This window comes from Xyrauchen texanus, chromosome 24, assembly GCF_025860055.1.
Source record: "Xyrauchen texanus isolate HMW12.3.18 chromosome 24, RBS_HiC_50CHRs, whole genome shotgun sequence".
NCBI classification, from domain to species: Eukaryota; Metazoa; Chordata; class Actinopteri; order Cypriniformes; family Catostomidae; genus Xyrauchen; species Xyrauchen texanus.
The window spans coordinates 39,129,498-39,155,098 of record NC_068299.1 but is presented as its reverse complement, the minus strand read 5'-3'; the positions used below and the strand labels follow the sequence as shown (position 1 = coordinate 39,155,098).

General features: G+C 39.1%; 1 protein-coding gene across 2 annotated transcripts in view; it reads right to left on the bottom strand.

Annotated features, from left to right (window-relative positions):
• The window catches only part of arfgef3 (ARFGEF family member 3), a 79,528-nt gene that overhangs the window by 52,190 nt on the left and 1,737 nt on the right, over window positions 1–25,601 (bottom strand). Inside the window, exons 2-14 of one of the 2 annotated variants that reach the window (XM_052089441.1) lie at window positions 25,075–25,130; window positions 24,636–24,713; window positions 23,930–24,061; window positions 21,167–21,235; window positions 11,936–12,058; window positions 11,440–11,485; window positions 8,819–8,903; window positions 7,861–7,965; window positions 6,852–7,179; window positions 5,181–5,293; window positions 3,581–4,536; window positions 2,920–3,086; window positions 765–930 (exon numbers count right to left, since the gene is read on the bottom strand). In XM_052089441.1, coding sequence (XP_051945401.1) covers window positions 765–930; window positions 2,920–3,086; window positions 3,581–4,536; window positions 5,181–5,293; window positions 6,852–7,179; window positions 7,861–7,965; window positions 8,819–8,903; window positions 11,440–11,485; window positions 11,936–12,058; window positions 21,167–21,235; window positions 23,930–24,061; window positions 24,636–24,713; window positions 25,075–25,130 — 2,424 coding nt within the window. Of the gene's footprint in view, window positions 1–764; window positions 931–2,919; window positions 3,087–3,580; window positions 4,537–5,180; window positions 5,294–6,851; window positions 7,180–7,860; window positions 7,966–8,818; window positions 8,904–11,439; window positions 11,486–11,935; window positions 12,059–21,166; window positions 21,236–23,929; window positions 24,062–24,635; window positions 24,714–25,074; window positions 25,131–25,601 lie in introns of those variants that run through there. The other variant, XM_052089440.1, reaches the window with a different exon arrangement.

Genomic DNA, 25,601 nt, shown 5'->3' with positions numbered 1-25,601 from the left:
ATTGCTTTAATGTTTTAACCAGTAATTTACATTTATGCATTTACATTTATGCATTTGGCAGACGCTTTTATCCAAAGCGACTTACAGAGCCTTTATTACAGGGACTTATTACAGGGACAATCCACCCGGAGCAACCTGGAGTTAAGTGCCTTGCTCAAGGACACAACGGTGGTGGCTGTGGGGCTCGAACCAGCATCCTTCTGATTACCAGATTACCAATTATGTGCTTAGACCACTACACCACCACCACTCCAATTTCTTATATAATAAATTAAATGAACACATTATATCAATAGCCCTAAATATATTGCATTGTATTGAATTGTATTACATTAAACTATATCATAATTTAGATCATTCAAATACTTAAATCAGTAGAGTTCACTGTATTGGGCAACACTGACATGAGACATGTGGAAGCCTCTTTACTAATTTTGTGCTGTCTGCTCTTTAATGGTTTGGTGAGGCAAATTGTCTGATTGCCCCCTGCTGACTGTGACTTTCAAAAAACTTCAAGGTGGTATTTCAAGCTTAACTTGCTCCAATGGTGGAAAAAAATATACTTTTATTACAAAATGTACATATGGGACAGGGGGCATGCTTGTGTACATTTTCTATTGTGTTAATTTTCATATGATAATAACTGAATCGACAGCCCTAGAATAATATATTCTGCATGGTAAAATTCTTTACAACCAGGTAGTATGATTGAGTTCTTCAGCATCTCTAAATACAGTGCACACACACACACACAGGACTGTTACCAGTGAGTATGGTGATGAGGGGTAGAGACTGCTCCTCAGCTGACCCCCAGTATCCAGCCGCTCCCAGCAGATTCCTCTCCAGCACCTGATTATAGAGTTCCTCGATCCATGCCTGAGACAAAACCACCAGAACACCACTGCTCTGGACCTGACGCACAAACTCCTTCTGGACACACACACACACACACCTCAAATCAACATCACCATAATATTGAGTGTCTGAAAGCACTAACAGCTTATCCACAGGTCTTGCGCTTTATTTATAGTTAAAGGAAAAGTTTACACAAAAATCTACCAGAGCTCATGAATCTAAGCCATGCTTGTGTTCAATTAAAAATGCAGCATTTGGAAGCAGCATCGCATTAAGTTTCACAGAATGTTTGCAAAACACATTTTATTTTCTCTTAACATGTGACTGATCATGACTGCAAATTATATTTAAAAGAAGAGGAATTAACAGAAGAGATTACTTTGCATTATCTTTAATTTTGGACAGTTCCTCACTAAAAGAAAATGTATGACTTCAGAAGACATTTACATTTAAAAATTTGGCACTTTTATCCAAAATGTACTGTAAGGTATAGTTCAAGGCATAGGCATACATTATATCAGTTTGAGTTGGGCTGGGCAGTATGGCCAAAATTGTTATCACGATAAACTTTTTCACATTCAAAGTTGATGGAAGAAAAAATACATTCTAAACAGTCAAAATAGTCTCTACAAAACTTCACAGGGGGCCCAGAGACGGACAAAGCAGTGGGGTCTGCGGGATCTTTTACCAATTTTACCGTCTTTTACCTTTTATCTATTGAAAATGAATGTTAAAAGATCATCGGTTTGTTCTGAAGCATAGTGACAGCAGTCCAGTACTTGTTGGAATATTTTTACATTAAAATGAAATATTTTGTATATTTCTTTAGATTCAGATACCCAAGTATGGGACATAGAAGCCCTTGTGACTGTGGAATGATGCTGAATGGGGGTTATGGGGTGTCCCGAGAGAACATTTTGAAAAAGTTTTTTTAAAAATGTAAAAAAAAAAAAATATATATATTTTCATTAAAGTGAAAGCCTAGTCTACCAACTAGTAATTTTAGTCTTTCCATATCAATCGAATTAATTTTCACAAAATTAGAACAGAAATCGATTTGTTTATTCGATTTGTTCATTATTACAGGCTCATAAAATGCTGATTAATAAAGATACATTTAGAAGGGAAAAACGTTATGGTGCTTTGAAACCACGTTTTTTGAAAACCAGACATGTGGCGCTTCATGTATACACACATGCAGGGAAAAGAGGCGACGTGTGCGGAGCGGGACAGGGCAGAAATGATGCATGTTTGGTGCTAGAGAACAATATTCAAGATTACAGCACAGAAAGATCAGAGCTGTTGTCCACATCACTGTTGTTCTGTCACGCTCTTCACTAGAGAAGATGAGAGGACGCAACCGTTGTCATGAATTCTTGCGGTGCGGATGGAATCAATCCAGTGTCCAACGTAAACTAATTGTTAGCAAGGCAGCTAGCATTAGCAAATTCATCCAGTCTGACCCTACGTTACCACTGCCACATTGTGAGCGAAGCTGAGAGCGTTTTCAATTCATTCCTATGAAAGCAGAGTGTCATGCTCGCAAGATGGATCATAGGATTGGCAGAGGTGCAGAAGCAAGCTCTCTCCTAGCGCTGTGAGCGCCTTTGAGCAGATTTCGTCCGCCCCATTGGAAACGCAGCCTGAGAAAGCCGAACTGCTTGTGTTTTAGCGACACGCAGTAAATATAAAAAATTCCTCAAAAGCTTATCCTGGATTTTCTTTATAGTGATATATATCGATATCGTTTTATAGCCCAGCCCTAGTTTGAGTGTTCCCTGGGGAGTTGAACTCATGATATTGGCATTGCTAGTGCCATGCTCTACCAGTTTAGCTACAGGAACACATAGACTAAACACAAGAACACAAGGACCAAATTATTATATCAATGTACTTCAGAGGAAGAATTAAGTGTGTCCAAACTTTTAACTGTTAGGTGTACATCTGATTACAGTGTCATTAAAATGTTAGTTCATCCCTTAAAAAAAAAACTAAAAAAACTAAATGTATGTGTAAAAACACCTCAACGTTAAACCAGACCCTGAAATACGTCACATATCATACCAGAGTGACCAGAGCAGGCGTGGTCTTCCTGTGGTAGTAGTCACAGCAACATAGTTTGAGGTTGAGCAGTAGAGCGTAATAAGACACCAAATACAATCCATCAGCATTCATCAGAGCCTGACAGTTCAGGTTTTCACAGCCCTCAAAGCCTGGAGAGTGAACGCCACCTACAGACCACACAACAATTACCTTCTACTGAACATATACACAAACACCTTTACACTCAACTTAAAGTGTCTCTAAAAAGTTAAAACAATACAGACAACTAGTGTCAGGTGTTTTTTTAAAACAAGAAGAACGCTGCCAAACATCTGCCAATGGGGTAAAAAAAGTCAACTTAATTGATAAATAAGCTATTCTCTGAAAACAGGTCTTATTATCTCATGCAATTATTGCAATGATTGTAATAGCCTATATCACATACCGCCTATAACACATATAGTACCTCATAAATATTAGCATTAGCATCTGCCACCCTGCTCTCTCTAGTTTTCGGTCTTGGCCACTGGAAAATCCATATCTGTTGACTGTTATAGACAGTGTAAATAAACACTGTGTATATAAAAAAATGCTATCAGTGGCCCCAATTAATTCTTAGTGAATTCTGTCCACAGACTAAACAATTAACGACCTCTTGTATTTGACACATGTGTCATGTTACCTGCTTGCAGCCCTGAACAGAAGGTGGAGGAGAAGTTCTGTAGGGAAACATCTACATCTGTTGTGCTGTGCAATCCTAGCAGACGAGGCAGCAGCGCAGCTAAAGACTGCACAAAGAGCTGGGCACTCTGCTGATCAGCTTCTTGTTTCTTCAGCAATTTCAGAGACAGAGCAGCTATCCGTAGCGTACGATGTCCGGGACAGTCCCGCGGTGTCTCTTCCTCATCGGCAAGCGAGCAGTTATCAGAGCCCATGTCCGACACGTCTGAGCGTCCAGAGTCCTTTTCTGCAGCTATGGAGTACTGGTCGCACAAATCGAACTCTGTTCTGGACAATTCCTGCCCGTCCGCACTAAAGTTGCTTTCGCTGTAGCGTGGGCCGTGTGACCACCTTCGAGAGTCCACAGACAGGAAGTTGGTGATGTCAGGGTAAGCCTGGCCATGGCTGCGTTGAACCACGTCTGGAGGGGCAGCACTGGAATTGGCTTCTGGGGGGCCACTATCTCGTACACATACTGGGCCCGTTCCCGCAGTGGGTAATGGCAGGCGTGGTTCCACCTCACATTCCTCTGGAGTGGTCTGGCCCAAGTCCCTTTCCAGAGTGGTCTGACCCATGTCCCCTTCTAAAGTGGTCTGGCCTGTGTCAGTGGTAACGCTGATGCTGATTTCAGGGCTGCATTCAAGGATGGTGCTCTCCCAGGCAGCATTCTCAGATGGGAGCACGCGCCGCTGCCAGTGGAAGTCTGCTTCATTAAGTTCTACAAACTCATGCATAGACTCTGCCCCCTCCTTTAGCTCATCCAATCGGCGCAGCAGCATGCAAGTTTGGTCCTGCTGCAGGCCGCGCCCTTGACTGAGCTCATCTAAAGCACCCAACAGGGCACAAGCACAGGAGACGGAGGAGTAGCAGGCCTCAATCCCACCCTTCATACACGCTTCAGTTATACCATCCATTACCCTGAGTGTGCAGAAGAGACACATAAAACTCAGTAACATCATTGACATCAAAGACTGCAATGCTTTGGCAAAGTCTTGCAAGATCTGGCAAAGACTCTCATTGGCTACCAAGGTCTGTAAGTACTGGCAAAGTCTGTCAAGGTCTGGCAAAGACTGCCAAGGTCTATCAAGGTCTGAAAAAGATTACAAAGGTCTAGAAAAGGCAGTAATGGTCTGTTAAAGTCTTGCTAGGTCTGGCATAGACTGCCAAGGTCTACCAAGGTCTAGCAAAGACAGCAAAGGTTTAGAAAATCTTGCAAGTACTGGAAACTCTGTCATGGTTTGGCAAAGACTACCAAGGTCAAACAAGGTCTGGTAAAGACTGCAGAGATCTGGCAAAGTATTGCAAGTTCTGTTAAAGTCTGGCAAGGTCTGGCAAAGATTGCCAAGGTCTACCAAAGTCTGGCAAATATTGAAAAGGTCTGGCAAAGTATTGCAAGTTCTGGCAAAGTCTTGTAAGGTCTGGCAAAGTCTTGTAAGGTCTGGCAAAGTCTTGTAAGGTCTGGCAAAGTCTTGTAAGGTCTACCAAGGTCTGGCAAAAACCTTGCAAGTTCTGGCAAAGTCTTCCAATGTCTGGCATGGTCTGAAGAGTCAGGGGACACTTACAGTTTAAGAAGGTCAAGATGTGACTTCCTTTTCGAGAAGGATCTCTTCCTTGTCTCAGGCTCAATGACACAAGGTCCAGCCAGGTCAAACAAGCGCTGGGGGCTTCCCACAATCTGTCAGGCACAAGAACAACAGAATATTTTTTTAAAAACAACACATTTAATAGGGGTTCTGATAATGATGGGACAAGCAACGAAGTGTGATTTTCTGATTAGGCTTTGGTCATGGTAGAGACGCTAAACAAGAAGAAATCTCACAAAACCTGTCAAAATTGAAATATATATATATCACAATATCACACATTCATAAAGTATCACATTTCTCATCTTGTGCTGTTGATAGTGTCAAACAAGGGCATATTCCAAACGAACATGATCATCCTTATGCCCTACTCACTCCGAAGTACAGAGCTCTTGATCTGGGCACTTTGAAGGGAGAATGGCACTACTGTATGAATTTAACCTTCCATAACATTCTTGTGGATTGTTTTATGCAGTTTCTTATGCATTATATTTACATAATCAATAGCACTGAATTAATATGGTAAATTCAACAGCCCTAATATCTTATATACATTGGATTCAGAAATATATATTTTTTCACATTTTGTTATGTGGCAATTTGGTTTAAATAAAAAAAGAAATTCTCTCACATCAATATACACTCTATAAGAACAAAGCAAAAAACAGATTTTTGATAACTTAGCAAATATATTAAAAAGAAAAAAACAGAAATATCACATTTACATACGTATTCAGATCCTTAGCTATGACAATTGAAATTTTACTCAGGTGTATCCCATTCCTCTGGATCATCTTTGAGATGTTTCTACACTTTAATTGGAGTCCACCTGTGGCAAATTCAATTGATTGGACATGATTTGGAAAGGCACACACCTTTCTATATAAGATCTCACAGCTGAAAATGTATATCAAAGCAAAAACCAAGCCATAAGGTCAAAGGAACTGCCTGCAGAGCTAAGAAAAAGGATTATGTCAAGGCACATATCTGGGGAAGGCTGCATTGAAGGTTACCAAGAACACAGTAGTAAGAGCATCCTTAATTCTTAAATGGAAGTTTGGAACAACTAGGACCCTTGAGCTGGTGACCCGGCCAAACTAAGCAATCAAGGGAAAAGGGCCTTGGTAAGGGAGGTGACCAAAAACCCAATGGTCACTCTTGTTGAGCTCCAGAGATCATGTGTGGAGATGGGAGAAACTTGCAAAAGGACAACCATCACTGCAAAACTTCACCAATCTGGGCTTTATGGCAAAGTGGCCAGATGGAAGCCTCTCCACAGTGTAAGACACATAAAAGCCCACTTGGAATTTGCAAAAACAAAGCATCTAAAGGACTCTCAGACTGTGAGAAACAAGATTCTCTGGGCTGATGAAATGAAGATTGAACTGTTTGCCCACAATTCCAAGCATCATGTCTGGAGGAAATGCATAATGTACATACAGTATGCATATATATAATGTTAGACTCCCAAACATTACTTTTGCAAACAGAAAAGAATAACAGGGAGTCCTGCAACAGATGGCATTGCCCCCTCAAAGCCCCCACTGAACATCAAGTGAGTCTGAGATTACATAAAGAGATACAAGCAATTGAGACAGTCTAAATAGATAGAAGATAGTATTCATTGGAAAAATGTATTAAACATCTCACCTCCTTCATAATCTTTATGGCCTCCACTCTGTGCTGAGGAGGAGGATAGAGCAGAATACGGTGGTACAAGGACTGCAGCACAGGCTTCATGGACTCAACGCAGCCCACCAGACGAACTAACTCTGCTGCCACATAGCAGATTGTGCGGAGCACTGGGCCGATCATGGCAGGAGCACTCGAGGAGCAGCCAGACCCCCGGCCTTGATCCAAAACTGCTGTCCCTGACACCACGTCTGAGTCCTGGGACGAACAGCCATGAGCAGAGGTGATGTTTTTATCACTCGCAGGGTTTCCCATAATCACCACCAGGGTTGGACATAACTGCTTCCTGTGTGTTAGCAGTTTACATTGATGACGTATAACTGGAGTGTGTTCCTCTCAGAAACATGTAATCAATTTGTAATGATACCAAAGTAGTAAAATTAAGATTATAAACATATATGTTTTTTGGGGGAAATTGTACCATGGTTTTTAATTTATGTATTTTTTTATCTTTTAGATATGAATCATGGTATGTTGTTTGGACATACTATGGCAATATTATGGAATTATTTTAAGTACCTTGGAGCATCATGTAAGTACTATGGTAAAGGGCTTTCACAAACAAGAGATATTTACCATGAAATTCAATATTAATTAATCAATGAAATTAAAGTGATGGTAGACAATGAGTTGTCACTTTAATTTCTTTTCTAAACAATCATAACCAGGCCATTCTGTAATAAGTGCAACAGGCCTACCATGGTGTATTATGTTGGCATGTCCTGTGGTATGAAAGTACAAGGCTATTACCATTTGATACAATCACTGTACCATGGTACCACACCAGTAAATTTTGTGTAATATTGAGTCCTCTTTAATATTGTAATTGTCAACTGTTAGTTTACATTTGAATGAAATTCATCCCAAATGCAGCAGGATTTAAACAATGATGTATGACAAAGATCTGATCAGATTTGTTCCCCACTTAAAGCATTTGACTTGTCAAAAGAATATAGACATGTCCCACCAGATGAGGTCAGTAAAATTATGCTGCAGGTGCATTGTAGGAGGACAGCTGCTCAGCATAGACAGGATACACTCCAGATACAAGAGCTGCAGCAACTGCTGTTCACTACACACACACACACACACACACACACACACACACATTATCTCTGACAAAAAACAGTGATAGAACAGTTCGAGTCTTGAAACTGTTCACTCAGTCATTATTTTCAATACACATAAGAAATGTGAAAGGTGTTTGCCCATGCAAAAACTGCCACCACTATGCTAGGGAGATGTGGGTTGTTGCATTGTTAGGTGGTTGCTGGCAAGGGTGTTCTAGATGGTTAATAAGCTACTTAGGGCTGCTGTGGCTCAGGTGGTAGAGCGGGTTGGCTGCTAATCGCAGGGTTGGCGGTTCGATTCCCAGCCCACATGACTCCACATGCCGAAGTGTCCTTGGGCAAGACACTGAACCCCAAGTTGCTCCCAATGGCAGGCTAGCGCCTTGCATGGCAGCTCTGTTGCCATTGGTGTGTGAATGTGTGATTGGGACACAGTGTAAAGCGCTTTGGTAACCTCTAAAGTTAAAAAAAAAAGCACTATATAAGTGCAGAACATTTACCACTTACATGCCCAAGTCAAAAGTGCCCTTCCCCTAAGTCTCTTTGATTTTCTGGTCCCTAGATATGGTTTGAGTCCCTCCCTCAATCTAAATCAATGGGATTTTCACCCAATTTTTAATCGTAAGTCTGTTCGTTTAGAATAGTAACAGCACAGCTTTCCTTATACAAGCTGCATGATTTGAGGTATCAGCCATGTTTGTAAGACAACTAGTGCAGGACGAGTTGCATGCCGAAGTATAATACTGTACTTAGGGGTTCGTTCAAATGACTAGCCCAAACGATGATAATAGTGATACTTGCCTTCTTAAACACCAGTAATAAAAGTTGATGATACACCGTCGATGTAATGCTTACTTTGAGACAGAATCCAATTTGTCACAGAATACAATTAGCACCATCACAACATCTTCATACAGCGCATCAGTAGTGGGAGAGATATCTGCAAACACATATATACATAACTATACACCTAGTACATAACTTATTACATTTGCCAGAGTCAATAAAACCTTAATGTACCGCACATATAGTAAAAATGTTCGAATCTGAATTCGGATCTACTACTAGTGCACATGAAACACCTCGACCAATAACATGCTCTCTTCCTTTGTAAAGAGAACAAAAAAGCTTTGTGAGCACTTATTATAAATCATCCTGTGTGTGTGAAACATCATAGTTCTCTTCCAAACCCTAGTGATATAGGTGCGATCCCAAAACTAAACCTGTTTCAAAAGGAAGACAGCATAAAGGCCGAACACATGGAGAGTTCGGAATGACCCAATACCATACTGTTCTTACTATGTCTGCCATTGATAGATATGGCAGATGTAGTAATAGTATGGGTAGTATGCCATTCCAAACTCTGCAGAGTTACATGAACACAAATGCTTCTAGATACACAAGCTAATTTTCCAGCATCATTACATCCCGAAATGTGTCAGACCGCTGTGAGAGCACATTCTATCTATAGTAATGCACAGAACTGGTATAATGCATGATAACTGTAAACAGCCTACAGTTAGGCTAATGAACTATAATACTTAAAAGAAGACATTTTGTTATAATTATTATTAATAAATGACTTATTTAATAAACATTGTTTTTTTATCACAGTGTTCTCAGTGAAAATTGAGTCAACTTCACAGGTCATGACGTACATGATTTAGCTTTCCATTGAATTTCAACGCATCTATGTCACAGGTGTTGTCAATATTATTCGTGAGAAGGCATGGCCTTTACCCTTTGACAAGCAAGCACCGCAGGTTTAACAGTGTGCAGTTGCCATGCATGCCAGCGCTTCAATCTCGCAAGTGCCTCCGTTGTGAGAGTTGATAATACCATGACATAAGTCCCCCCCGTGCTGCTGACAGAGGGACAGGACAGGCTTTCAGTCAAAGTCAACACCTTTTATATGTTTGCACAGAACGCATGTATTAATGTGAGTGTTTCGAGACATGCGGTGAGGTGGACTGTCACTGACTGGGACTTGTTTTAGATGTGGTCTACACTGATTGTCCCAAACACAAATTATATTTATACATCCATTCATCGATCATTCCTACATGTGTTTAACCGATCTAAACAGTTATATTTGTAAATCAACATGTTGGAATAAGTCTCAAAAGTTATTTAAATGTAAAAAAGTCTTGGCCTTTATTTGCATATTAATTTACAGATATAAATTACCAGTGTGAGTAATGTATTGTGATCTTACAAAACAGTGTATAATTTATTTGTGCATTTTTGTTATGAGTAATTGTGAGGATATTTGATGGTGTTAACTGCATTAGTGAAATAAAGCTGAGTGACTGGATCAGACAGTTGTTGTGTTCACTCCCCCTTCTCCCCTCACTCCACTGCTGATCATGGCCACTTTATCAATCATTTTTTGAAAATGTGGTGGGAACTCAAACAGAGGGTGTTGTGACCCTTTCAAGGATGTGCTTCCAACCACTGCCATTGTTTAGAAGTACACAAAATTGTCAATTCAGCCAAAATGGCCAAGAGAGCCAATCAAAATTCAGCAGTATTTGTGTACAAGGTGTCTTGATGAGGCAGTGTACCAAATTTTGTAAGAATCGGATACAAGTTGGCACTTTAATTGTCCATTTAGAATTTTTGTTAATAATGTTCCATTTCTGCTAAACAAAATTTCCCATACTTAATTTTTTAGACTTACTTTTTCAAACTCATCCTTTGGCATGTATCTGATTCAAATTAAACTTGATTATGTGTGGAAAAACGTGTGTGACAAAAAGTTATGTAAAGAATTTTGATTTGTTGAATCACTCAGAATATGCAGCTCAATAGATTTTTGGGCATGGCCCATAATGACTAATTGGCCTTTATCTTGTGATTGCAATGTCCCAACTTTATAATACTTGGTACAAATGATCCACTGGACATTCTGAGGATTAATTCCCAATTTCATGACTCTATGATGCCAGGGAGTGCAATAACCACAAAAAAAGCCTAATTGTGCAATTGTGATGAAGCAAGCTGTAATTGGGCATCAAAACAACTTTATCCACAGCATCCACAGGATCTTTTCTTTCAAATTTGGCTATTTTGGTCATGTTGTCCCCCCATATGCTTGGACCCTGATAATCCCTGCAAATAATTTCCAATTCCCCCAATTCCATGTTGATAAATCTGCATATTTGTTGGGCCTATGACAAATTTACAATTGTAAAATTACAATGTTTGAGTTAAAGGACATAAAACTAGTTTGGAACCATGTTTGGCCGTCACATGATGTCAGTGTAAAATCTTGGTCCCGAAGCAAAACCAGATAAGAGCCACTGTTTTATGATATTTTTGTTGCCAGCATATAAAAGTAAAAAGCCAAATTTATGGGTTATTCTGTTGCATGTTGTGCATAAGAACACCTTTTAGCTGTGGTAAAATTACTTTACATATATTAGGGTAAAATTACACTAATATATGGCCTCTCATGGCTTTTCACACTAGTGTACCTTTGCGCTGGAGAACAGACATGGAATGTTCCTCCCCATCAACACCCTGAAAAAATCCAACAGCACTTTCAACAATTATAATGACAGACACTAGCAATGCATTCAAAATCACATCCTAGAATTGTTTGAGGCAACAAGAAATTATGTAAGAGTTAATGTGCAAGAAAAAAACTTAACAGAGTGATTAGAACCCTGGTCTCTGTATGTCAGTACTTTATCAACCTTAAGAGGTTTATTTTACAATAATGGTCGGCTGACTCTACATTATCCCACTTATTGCAATGCTACTTAAATAAATAAACAGATATTAAATATTTATTTGAATTTAAATTATTTTGTGTGTGAAGAAAGCGTGTACATGAAACTAGCACAGCTATGTAGGAAAGCAAATGGCCAATTATACAGTTTAGTGGTCATTATACATAAGAATCTAAACTGCAGAAAGCAGCAACTGACCAATCAGAAAGCTGTGTAATAACTGTGTGGTGCTACTCACTGTGATGTCTTGTCTATGGCGCAGTTGTAGGGCGAGGTCTCCCAGTATTTGACCGAGGGTGGCCCTGATCGCTGTGTTGATGCTGCGTCGATGACAGCTCGATATGTATGTCTCGATACAAACCTGAAAATGTACAGGACATACAGATCCACCATGTTTTACTTTGACAAAGAAAATTTGCCAAAATCTGATTTTTACACTCACAAGTGACAGATGTGTTAACTGGATGACTGTGTGAACTGCTACAAACACATTAAATCTGACATTTTCAAATTCGATCTGGCCCACTTTCATATGTGGAAATAAATCTGATTCGTATCTGATTTTTGGCAATGAAATGTGCCTTCAGTCAGGGTGCGAATTACACACTGACTCCTTTTGGGTGTCACGTTTGGTTATTTTTGTTTGTTTTTTTTCCTGTTTCCTGATTCAGGTATTTCTCATTAGGCACAATATGGGAATGAAGGATAAACAATGCCGGGGAAAAGGGAAAAAATGTGCAGTTTTGCGCTTTCATCTCTATACTCTTTGCACTTCGCTGGTATTCACGTTTCACGCCGTTGTAGCACTCAATGGTGATCTTGATAAGGCTCGATGATAATTTAATTCCACCAGGCAAATTCGATTTTGTGTGTGTGTAAGTGGGCGAGCAAGCGAGAGAGGCCGAAAGGAAGAGAGCTGCGTCATTTGGATTACACATAGTAAAATATGCACATAAAAACATAGAGAAAAACATTTATGTAACAGTTTTTAGATGTCCCAAAATGTACCAAAACAATGCAATTCTGAAATGATTATGAATAACTTTTTTTCCCCATACATACCGTATATGTAATGCAGTTTTTCTGCTCTTCTGTAAGTAATATTACATTCTTGAGCTTTAATGGTAATTCAATTCCACCAAATGACTGCAAGTAACTTAAATAATACATTAACCATCAATCCATCTTTCTCCATCACGTGCTGATTTATAATTAGATAAACGGTGTTAAAAAATAAAAATAACAGCTAATTATAGTGCAAATTACAATTCATATATACATATTATAATGATCATGTGTAACACTATATGGAGTTTTAGCGTGCCGGCTGTTCAGACTAGTGCCTGATATGTATGAAGACAGTTTCAGAATATCTCACAAATGCACACATCACATTCCTGAAATGGTACTTATTATTCATAGGCAATACAACGAATAGTATATATTATTTTCTAACTAATATATTTCTTTATGCTTTACAGAAATGAGAATTTGAATAGTAAAGCGATTTTCCATATGGCAATGAGAATTGTGGGAAAAGATGCTTAACTATAACAATATTGTCAATGTAAATCATCATACTAATCCATTAAAACAGGATTTTTTGGATCTAAAATTTTCGTATTATTATTTCTCTCTCTCTCTCTCTCTCTCTCTCTCTCTCTCTCTGGCAAGAGAGAGAATACTGTCCATATCTCTACACATTGCCTGAAAATGCGCTCTCACTTTCATTTGAGCCACCGCCAAAAGTGAAACCACAAAAGACAGACCCAGCGTGTGTACGACTGTACCCGGCCATTCAGCAAGCTAGAATAGACAGGTATACTTGTAGAGAAAATAATTGTTCACAAAATTAAACTTTAGCATTCAATATGATTTATATCTGTATTTATAGTGTCTAATAATGCATTGGCAATGTAAACTTAAGTTTTTCTTGCCAATAAAGTTTGATATGAATTGAATCTCCCCTTTTGATCCTACTGTTAAAAAAAGGCCACTGGAAATCGCCAGAAGATTTCACCCATAATTGTGTAATTACAACATGCCCACTGATTTTATGACATGTGTACACATCATCTTCTTTCGGCTGCTCCCGTTAGGGGTCTCCACAGCAGACTATCAGTGATCTGCATATTTGAATTGGCACAGGTTTTACAGCAGATGCCCTTCCTGACGCAATCTCCATTGGCTGGGGGACTCTCACTCACTATTACATGTATAGATATACTTGTATCAAAGATTAATACATGTAAAAATGTGTCTAATTAAGTATCCACAAAACAAATATAGATATTTTTACGTACATATTTAAAATATTAAAATACATTTATGACTAATTTCTTGCAAGTTCTTTGAGACAACGTATAAAGTAAACATACTTTATTTATGATGTATGATGATGTTTATGATTTTTTATGTTTGTTGTAATGTATACATAATTTATTTGTGATTAAATCACAGAAAACTGCAATGAATTAGTTACATTTATTGATTCACAGCCCTAAAATATATATACATACTGTATTTTAGAGCCTAAAAAGCCTATTTATAGGATCATTACGATGTTTTTCATTGACAGTAGAGTATATATTATATTAATTAATATGCAGTATTAATAATATGCAGTGTGAATTTTCCTGCTCCTTCCGATGCTCCACCATTATTCCGGCCCCAAATAGCCCCAAATCACCGGACTTAATGACTACAGACCTGTCACTCTCACGTCTGTGGTCATGAAGTCATTTGAGAGACTGGTTTTGGCCTACCTGAAGGACATCACTGGACCCCTGCTAGAATCCCTTCAGTTTGCTTACAGAGCAAACAGGTCTGAGGATGATGCTGTCAACATGGGACTGCATTATATCCTGCAGCACATCGACAGACCGGGGACATATGCAAGGATCCTTTTTGTGGACTTCAGTTCGGCTTTCAACACAATCATCCCAGCTATTCTCCGAACTAAATTAAACCAACTCCCTGTTCCGATGTCTATCTGTCAGTGGATTACCAGCTTTCTGACAGACAGGCAGCAGCTTGTGAGACAGGGGAAATTCACTTTCAGCACCTGTACAGTCAGCACTGGTGCCATCCAGGGATGTGTGCTCTCCCCACTACTCTTCTCCCTCTACACCAATGACACCAGGGACCCCTCTGTCAAGCTCCTGAAGTTTGCAGACAACACTACTGTCATCGGCCTCATCAGAGATGACGATGAGTCTGCATAAAGAAAGGAGTTTGATCGGCTGGCTCACTGGTGCAATCATAACAACCTGGAGCTGAACACGCTCAAAACGGTGGAAATGATTGTGGACTTTAGGAGGAACACCCCAACACTGACCCCCCTCACCATTCTAAACAGCACTGTGGCAGCAGTGGAGTCATTCAGGTTCCTGGGCACTACCATCTCACAGGACCTGAAGTGAGAGACAGACATTGACTACATTGGACAAGGCCCATCAGAGGTTGTACTTCCTTCACCAGCTGAGGAAGTTCAACCTGCCACAGGCACTGTTGATACAGTTCTACTCAGCAGTCATTGAGTCTGTCCTCTGCACTTCAATAACTGTCTGGTTTGATGCAGCTATGAAATCAGACATCAGAAGACATCAGAGGACAGTTCGGAGTGCTGAGCTGATTATTGGTTGCCCCCTGCCCTCCCTTCAAGAACTGTACACTTTCAGAGTGAGGAAAAAGGCTGTAAAAATCACTCTGGATCCCCATCACCCAGCCTATAACCTTTTTTAACTGTTGCCTTCTGGCTGAGCACCAGAACCATCAGGCACAGGAACAGTTTTTTCCCCTCAGGCTATCCATCTCATAAACAGTTAAAACCGAGCCATTGAGCAATAATTATGTGCAATACACAGTTTAAGTCTATTTATATTATCTAACATATCCTCTTCTGCCATGACATACAAAGGAAAAAAAAAACTTTTTGCACTGAGTGTACATAACGTACTGTATTTTTGTACTTTATATAACAGATTAATTTTAAATTTGCACTACGTATGTGTGTGTATGTTTGAAGGTGTGTGTCTGTGTGTATATGTATAATTATATATATATATATAATTTTTTTTTTTTTTCTTTTTATTATCTATGTCTTGCTGCTGTTTTTGTATTGTTTTTTGTATTGTTGTGCACTGGAAGCTCCTGTCACCAAAACAAATTCCTTGTATGTGTAACCATACTTGGCCATAAAGCTGATTCCGATTCTTCTGATTCTGAGAATGTGAGATGGAAGAAAACAGTGACTGAACAGTGAATGAATGAGCACACAGAACACCTGTCTCGAACTGACGTGGCTCGCTCTGTTGTGCTTGCTCATGGAAAAAGGATAAAAGACGTGGCTGTAACCATAGCAGCAAAATGACACACAGTTAGGCGCTAGAAGTATGGGTTTCATAATGGGAGTGAGATGTAAGAGGGGTTCTATTGTACCATTTTATGCCCTGCTACAATAATAACTTGTACCATAGAAATATAAAATTTTAAACATTTAGTCAAAAGACTATATTTTCAGACTAGATAACAGTCAGCTCGTACAGTTCGATACGTATTTGGAAACTTAAGCTTAACGTCATTCCATTTAACAAAATATCAAATCAAATGGCCTCTGCAAACAAATGATGCTAGAGTGTCCGTGTACCTTCGGATAATTTGTCTTCTCATCAGCAAAATGAAATACCTATTCTAAATAACTAATAACATTTCCATTATCTGCTTTTATCACAACAATTTATGCTGTATCTGCTTGTCTTTCAATAAAAAAAAAAAGCCAAAAACAAGAAAACTTGTGCAAATAAACCAAGATTATAACTTGAATATTTGTTTTGCACATCTGGGTTGGCCTGAAACTCCGGTTACCTCTGATTGGTCAACATGCACCATTATCTGTTCTTCCTCAACCCCGTTCATAGTTCACCAAGTTCAAGCTTGGCCTGCATATAGATTCTAATCATTTTAATGAAGAACATTAATATTTCTCAGAAAAACTTCTGGCTGCTGCATGTTTATTGCAATATCATCAAGCAATGGACACCTGGATATGACAGCCATTGAACTCACCAACTCGCTTTAGTACAATCATGAATTGGGATGCTGTGCACAGACCCAACTATAACTAAATAGACTTTGTTATCTGGTCATTATTGTTGTTGTAGTTATTATTAGCGATATTTAAATCAAGCCAATAATTGCAGGGGAAACATAAATGTTCATTGGATAAGCCTCGCAGAACATCGTCATGGTTTTGAGGAGTATAAAGGACAAAAATGGTCCTTTAAAGGAGCATGGGATTTTTTGAGGGTAGGAGCACTCAAAGCACGAATTCCTAATGTAATTAATTTATTGATCGTCTGAGTAGTTATTCATCTGTTTAATTAAACTTTTTTGGAACAAAAAGATAAATGTAATACATCAAAAGTGTATTAAAAGCGATGCCCGTTCATCCAACCTGGTCTTAAAAATCATGTTGCTGGTAGGCTACATCAAGCCAAAAATCCAAGGCACTCACATGGAATTTAGGCCTGATATTAATAATACCGGCTATTGTAATGGGGCAATAATAATAACCTGTAAAGTGATCAATGGAAAGGAGGCGGCGAGAACCGGCTTGACGATATAAATAATGGTTTAATGATAAACTTAAAAGACAACATAAACACACACACATGACGGACATGTCCGTAAACAATCTCTCTCTCCCGCACGATACCCTGCAGTCAGCCTTTAACCCTCTCGGAGGCATAATTAGCCTAATACGGGACTGGGTGCATAGGATCATGACCCGGCACCACCCTCCGCCCTGCCACATTCCTCCCTCGTTCTCTCAGACTGAGGAGCCCCCGGCCAGACGTACCCCCCCCCCTTTCCCTGGGGGAGGGCACGCCTTCTGTGCTGTCTGCCGGCAGGTCATCCCCATCTACCTGGACGAGGGAGGGGACAAGGGGAGGGAAACAGAAATAATTAAAATGGGGGTACTTCCTGTAACAGTGTAGTGCCCCCCAAAAACTGTAAAATTTAAAAGAGGGAAAAGGCCAACGCAGAGCGACTGTGAGAGAGAGAGAAGAGAAGAGAGAAAAACTCTTACTCGCCAGTTCTCCGATACGCCGCAGCTTGTTCCTCCACCCTCTATCGGATGGCAGCCGCACCTCTCCAGGCGGATCAGAGGCATTCCTCCAGCCCCTGGCGGACAGAACACCCTGCCGCGTTCTCGGGGAACAGAAGGGGTCTCCCCCGCCCCTGGCAGCAGTTCTCTCGCTCCAGGTGGTCGGCAGTGAGCCCCTCCCCGCTCGCAGTCAGCGGTCTTAAACCCTGTTGCGTTTCAGCGGCAGGTAGGCGACTCCTGCGCCCCTGGCAGCGGCCCTGACCGCTCCAGGCGGTCAGCTAGGAGCCCCTTCTCCCCTCGCGGTCGGCGGCCATCGTCCTCGTTCAGGCAGCTGGGCTCCTCGTCCCCCGGCAGATGGTCGCGGCTGCTCCGTTGGGGTGGACGGTAGTGGCGAGAACTCTACTACAGCGTATCTCTCCCGGGCTTCGGCACCAGTGTAAAGTGATCAATGGAAAGGAGGAGGCGTGAACCGGCTTGACGATATAAATAATGGTTTAATGAAAAACTTAAAAGACAACATAAACACACACGACGGACATGTCCGTAAACGATCTCTCTCTCCCGCACGATCCCCTGCAGTCAGCCTTTAACCCTCACAGAGGCATAATTAGCCTAATACGGGACCGGGTGTGTAGGATCACGACCCGGCCCCGCCCTCCGTCCTGCCACATAACCATAATCAAATTGTGGAAAGAACAGCCATAATCATGTTCAAAAATTATTTGCCCAATTCCCATTAAGATTTAAACACATTCGCTGTCCATAAATAATATTTTAATGGTTGAACGCATATAGTAAAGGAAACATCTATTCTATATGCAGATCATATAGCCCAGATGTTAAAGAGAGACAACTGCATAATAGATAAGGGTGTCATTTTATTCAACCAGTTTATGGTTAGTTGTTGTATCCTAAAAATACAATTAAAACTAAAATGTAAGATTAATTCGGTTCTGTTTAACACATAGCTCACTGTATATGCACACAAATTTACTCCCCCACCGATATTTCACTTTAAAAAAGATATACAGATAGACATGCTGGGCAAAATAAATCCTTTCTAAATGTAGCCATGGCAACCTGTGCACCTGAAACTGCAAAACGAGCACCGCATTGACTGTATAAAAAGCTGTCCTTAATGTAGGCTACGTGATAAACTTATGGTGATTTAGCGCTCACCATGTCCCATGAGAAAAGGCTTTAATTGTGAAGAAAAGGAATGAGGAAGGACAGATGACATTGCAGGTTTAACCATTCAGTAAAAATGAGGGCGTCATGTCCATCCACTTGTGCAAATCAAATAATACGACTTTTCTCCGAACGAATTTAACTCTAAAACATTTTTACAAGGTTATTTACCAGCTGGTGTCCAGTGTTGGGTAAGTTACTCTAAAAAATGAATTCATCACTAACTACTAATCACATCTTCTACAGTGTAATTAGATTACTGTACTAATTACTCCGTCTGAAAGGTAATTGCATTACTTATTAATAATGACTTTCTTAAACCCTTCTCAACCTCGACCAGATGAAAAATACAAGAATAGACTTGAAACTGTTCTTTTAATTCTTTCAAATACATCGTAGAAAATCAAATAGATTATTCATGAACTGGCCAAAGAATTTAAGAGGGCAGCGTTAAATAAGAAAACCTATATTTTAACATTAGACGTTAAATTTCCATTTTAAATTCACTTTTGTTTTTATATAGAATTGTTCTATAGTTTATACAGTATTTTACATCAGAAGTAACAGTAATTAAATTACATCAGAAGTAACTAATTAAATTACTGAAAAATTAAGAGTAATCCCTTACTTTACTTTTTTTTTCAATGAAAAAGTAATTTTTAATTACAGTAATTCATTACTTGTAATGCATTACACCCAACACTGCTGGTGTCGCAGTGATTTTGAGTGAATGTATGAAATCAGTTCCTCTTAAGTGCACACAGTTGTTGTTTATCACATTAACTTGTCTATTGTTTTATCATTTGAAACCTAAGAAACTTGTGCCATTGTGAAACAATGTGCATGATGTCATTTTAATATTTGTTATATAATGGAATGACATGTGACTAAAGTGTCAACACACTTTTCGTTGCCACTGTATGACTGAACTACGTTTTTCGTCATGTTCTGCTTCAGGCTCATTATTCATGGAGTGTTGGTGACAGCTCCCTGCAGCTGCTCAAAAACACTCGCTGTGGAGAATAAATGGACGTGTCTGGCACAAGCAGACCCATTTATACATGTGATGTGTTTTTATGAGCTGTTTATAGCCAACCGGGGGCAAGATAAAGTAAATCACTAAGTCAAAGCTGGAGGAGAAACCCAATCTTCTATGCAGCATGGGATCTGATAGCCAAGTATGCAACACTGCTTGATAGTTTTATTACAAAACTATTTGTATAAATTCTGTTAATATCGGTGTTGGGGAACTAAGCTTTGAAACTGTAGCTTCCTATGCAACAAGCTACTCCAAATTTAAAGGTGCACTTACTTAACTTGTAAACAGAGAGATCTAAACTTTGTTGAAAAATTCAATAAAATGATGTTCACTCACTTGAGACAAAGATTGTAGTTATATCTGTCTTTGAGAACAAGTTGCTTTATTGTACATGGTTCTGGATGGACATTCATGAGAGCCGCCATCTTGAGATCACATGTTCAGCTGAAAATGACTAGCTTTATATCAAAGATTCTTTGTAATTGGATGCTTTCATGGAATAATGTGCACATGTACATATTATACATGCTATTTTACTGAAGGTGGCGCTTTTGTTTCAGTGATTGATTTGATTTAGATTTGCAATGTATAAGTAAACAATAGCAAGTGCAACACAGGAACTCTATGATATATGAATATTGTCATTAGTGTGTACAACTGAAATTATGCAAGTTGTGTGTCTATTAAGACTCAAAATGTGCCTGAGAAAATACATATGTGTACTTCAGTGTATCTTGTGTGTAATGTGTGACAGCCAGTTGCATCTCATGAAATGTCAGTGGAAGTAATGAATCCTGTTCTATATTTGTTACATCATCTCTTTGATATTTGAAAACTAAAATGTCAAAATATATCAGAATATATTCTATTATTTTCTGCAATTACTTCTTTTGATTTTGGGGGTGGAATGATCTGGACATGTTCTCTCGTGGTTTTGGGAGAATCACCTGTAAAGCGGGCACCCCAAAATGATGTAATGGCTGCTTTGACCTTATTAAAGGGGCATGATTGTGTAGCTGTCTATAAGAACATATACAATTTGACAGCGACTTTAATTGTACCATTGCCATATTCATCTCAGGTTAGCAATGTTTGACTCACTTTGGGTCAAACATCAATAAAGATTGTCTTACCTCAGCAATTCTCAAGATGTTGTGGCCATTGATCTCAAATGAAGAGGAGTAGGTGACACATAGCAGAACCTATGACACAAATTACAAAGAAACATTGGCTTTGTGCAATACAATAGCTACTTGGCAGCTCTATTAACACGTATGTGTTAGACACAGGAGATCAAGAACATAATAGCTAAATACATAAACCTAGTGATTGTCCTCCCTGTCTACTCCACTCTGCTAATGATGTGCTAATAAGCATAAAAACACCTAACCCAAACAAATATACAGTCGTCCATTTTTTATTAGACTGAACTATTTGAATCCATAGTTTGAAGTACTGAAAAAATTACTGTACGTTTCTCACCAGCATTTCTCTCGGCTCGTCCACCATCTAGGATAAATATTTTACTATGCTTGTTGAAATGCATTTTGGGATGCTTCTCCACAAAAGATACATGTGATGCTCCGTTAGCAGGGCGTGAGTGGCGGGTTTTCGTTTCTGCGCCCAAATTAACACATTACACCATTCACACTGCAAGTATGAGTCGAGAGGTGACGCGTCCCAGACAGGGTAGTGAGTATAAAGTTTCGGCGTTGCGCCTATTTTTGCTGTGCGGCTCATGCTGAGCTCAGCTGCTGTGGGTGCAGCACAACACTAAAATAATCAGGAGATTATAGAACAGACACAAAAGCAAATCAAAATGATTCAAACCAAACCTATAGTACACTAAAATATATATGTCTGCATGCAAGTAAACTAATGAAATAACTTAATAAAGGAAAGAATTAATAAACTGCCTGACCTTTTGCCATTCTGTGTATATTAACCAATCACAACCAAGTGTGCTGATAAAGATGAAGTGCACGTGACTGACAGCTGTTGTCCTTGAAGCAGTAATAGACCTTATGCTGCCTTCATGTGCTATCGGAATTATCCTACTTCCCGGCCAAACTGGAAAATGTATCGGCCGATGCGGATCATTTAAAAATTCCAAATATCGCCTGATCGGTTGACCATTTACTTTTTCCCTCCCTACCATGGTAACCATGGTTTTACTTCAGTAACCATAGTTAAAATAAAACCACAGTAACCACAAAATGTAGAACAGTTTTACTATAGTCACCATATTTTACCAAGGTTTTGTGGTAAAACCATAGAAATAATACAGGAAAAGCTAAATTATAGTAATACATTTTTATATTAACATCATGGTAAATTTGTGGCACATGCACCATAGTTTTTAAAACCATGGTTCAAGTACATGGTTGGTAACTGCAGGTTTATTATAGTGGAACCATAATTACCATAGGGCATGTTTTTAAAAGCCATACTTGTACTACAAATTAACCATGGTGTTACAATAGTAAAACTGTATAAAAAAAAAAAAAAATGATCTATCTATCTATCTACCTATATATATATTAGTTTGGATTTTCCCTTTATCATTACTATGGTTTTACCATGAATATCAAGGTATTAAACATGGTTACTGTTGTAAAACCATTGTGAATTTTGTGGTTATGATTTTACTTGAAATAAAACTGTTGTTAATTTTAATGAGGGATTTAATTTAAACTCTATCTTGAATCTAATCACTATATCGCAAAGTTTATGCTTGCAATGTTAAAGTCCCTGTATACATAAGTCATGCATATGAGGCATCACTTTTTTATTTAAATAAAAAAATAAGGCCTGAAAACATTCACGTTGCAAAATAGTGCCACCTAGAGGTAATGGAGTTGAAATGTGAGCTTGCTTCACTGAATAATCCAACGTTATATCTTAGATGTCCAGAACAAAATATGCTATCCAACAGGACAAGAATGCTAAACAAATCCTCAGAAAAAGAAATCTTTGAAACCAAAGTGCATAAATCTTTTATATATCTGGAAAGGGGAGGATCTCCGCTTTCCAATGACACTTGGATTGAGTTTCTAGTCCACTCAGACACAGAGATATTCAATGAAACAATGAGAGTGGTGCATAAACTGAACATTAGACTGAATATCTATGGACGAGCACATCTGTGAGGGTTCAAATGCTTTAGAGCCCCACCAGCATTTCATATCTGTAAATTGTGATGGAATTTGATAGAGAAGAAAATATTTTTCTAATGCTTGCTGCTATCTAGTGGAATTAAATAAGACTTTTCAAAGTGAGAGTTAACAGAGCCAAAATTACAGTTAGGAAAACACATAGGACAACCAAATATTTTTTTTTACTTTTGCTCATCATACAAATGTAAAAATAAACAATATTAATTATGAATAATTTGAATTTATTAATTTTTTTTATTTGGGGGGTCAATTAGTTCACAGTATGCGTGAATGGTGAGCTTTTATATTTGAGTGTGAAAACATGCAGGAGGCAACAAAAATGCACCAGAGTTTAAGGGATTAAGGTATTGTGAGGGAACAGAACATAATTGTGAGGGAACACAAAACATATTGCAGAGAAGGCAAACTATATCCCAAATAAATTGCCTCCCTTTCCTCTGAGGGCTCCATGGTCTTGAGATGAAAATGTACAAGTAATGCTGCAAATCCATGGCAATAATGTTACACCTGCAGACACTGAATGAAATATGCCCACTAGAAGCAACACATTATTTCTGACACTTATGAATTTAACTCAAGCACGGCACTGGGTAAATATTTTCTCCACAGACACAAAATCCAGACACAAAAATGTATCTATGATCCCAAGTCATCTTAACTAACCATACTGTATTACACAGTCTACACACTCATTGGATATCATGCACTCATGACACAGACCTTCATGACCTCCACCTGCAGGTCTTCATGTAGGGTGGGCGTCACCCTGATGGCTCCCAGCATCTGACTCAACAGCTGCTTCTCTAGAACCTCCGTTTCCACAGCAACAAAGCAATCCTCACACAGGATCTTCTGTCAAAACCACAGGACGACAGCAAAACATACAAACACCATCTCAATGTGTTCAATATGCTGAGAATGGAATTAAGTAGTCTGCATTTGCTCAGGGTCTATGAATGTTTACAAATCACAAAAGTCATGAACTGAATTGATATTTTTAATTTATATATAAACACAATTTAAGCATTTTCAGGGGAAATCGGAGTGGTGCTTGCCCACAAAATCTTGCAGCCACAATAATAGGGTGAGGGCATTGCCATGCAGTTGCTAGGGCATTGCTATGTGATTGCAAGGGTGTTCTGGGTGGTTGCTAGTGTTTTGCTAAGATGTTCTGGGTAGTTAGTTTGTTTCAGTGCTAGGATGTTCCTGGTGGGTGCTAGGGTGTTGCTAGGTTTTTGTTAACTGGCTTATGTAAAAACAAATGCCCATTGTACAAAGATGCCTGGATTTTCTCCTTGCAGGCAGAAGAGGCCCTAACCCCACCCAAACTCTAATTCTAACCATATAGAGTCTGTAAATCTGAGTAGCCCACCAGGAACAACTCGGGGCACCGTATCTGCATCAGTGAAGTATGTTATGAGCACACCTGCATTCCAGTGAGGGCAGTCTGGGCCAGTTTAGTGTTTTTAGACTCCAGTGCCAACTGCAGAGGGAACAGACACTTCTCTCTGCAAAAAAAAACAACACTGTAAACTGTCACACAATTGCACCCGAGGGCATCAAATCTACAACTTCGAATTGCAGCAATTCTAGTGTGACACTCTCCTCATGATGGATCACTTCTGTTTTAAGGAGTCTGCTAAATGATGTAGCTACTACGATACCAACTCATTTCAAAGGTCAAGACAGGAGAAGCTACGAGACACTGATCAGTCAGTTCAATTCTTCATGCAAACTACGGGTTAACTGCAACTGTAGAGCATATTAAATGTGCTTGCCTTGCATCTTGACTCTAAAGATCATGAAGATAATGTGAGAAAGTAGACAGTGAAATTTAAATATAGACATACAATGTCATACAACACCTGCCTGAGTTTAGATGGTGTGATTTTAACTGATCCATTTTGAGCCTCAAGGGTTTCTGCAGAACAGCAGAGAAAAGGAGGGGAAAGAACAGCTACATTAGAAAACAGACCAGATTCAACAAAGTACATTCAAATTAACATCAAAAGGGATAGTTCACCCAAAAATGAAAATGATCTCATCATTTACTCACCCTGATGCCATCCAAGATGTGTATGAATTCCTTTCTTCCACTGAACACAAAGATTTTTAGAAGAATATTTCAGCACTGTAGGTCTGGACAATACAAGTCAACAGGGTCCAAAATTTGAAGCTCAAAAAGCATATAAAAGGAAGCATAAAAGTAATCCAAACAACTCCAGTGGTTAAATCAATGTCTTCAGAAGATTTGATAGGTGTTGGTGAGAAACAGAACAATATTTAAGTCCTTCTTTGCTTTAAATTCTCCCCACTGCCCAGTAGGTGGTGATATGTATGAAGAATGTGAATCACCAAACAAAAGAAGAACTGAATAAGGAGAACTGTTTGA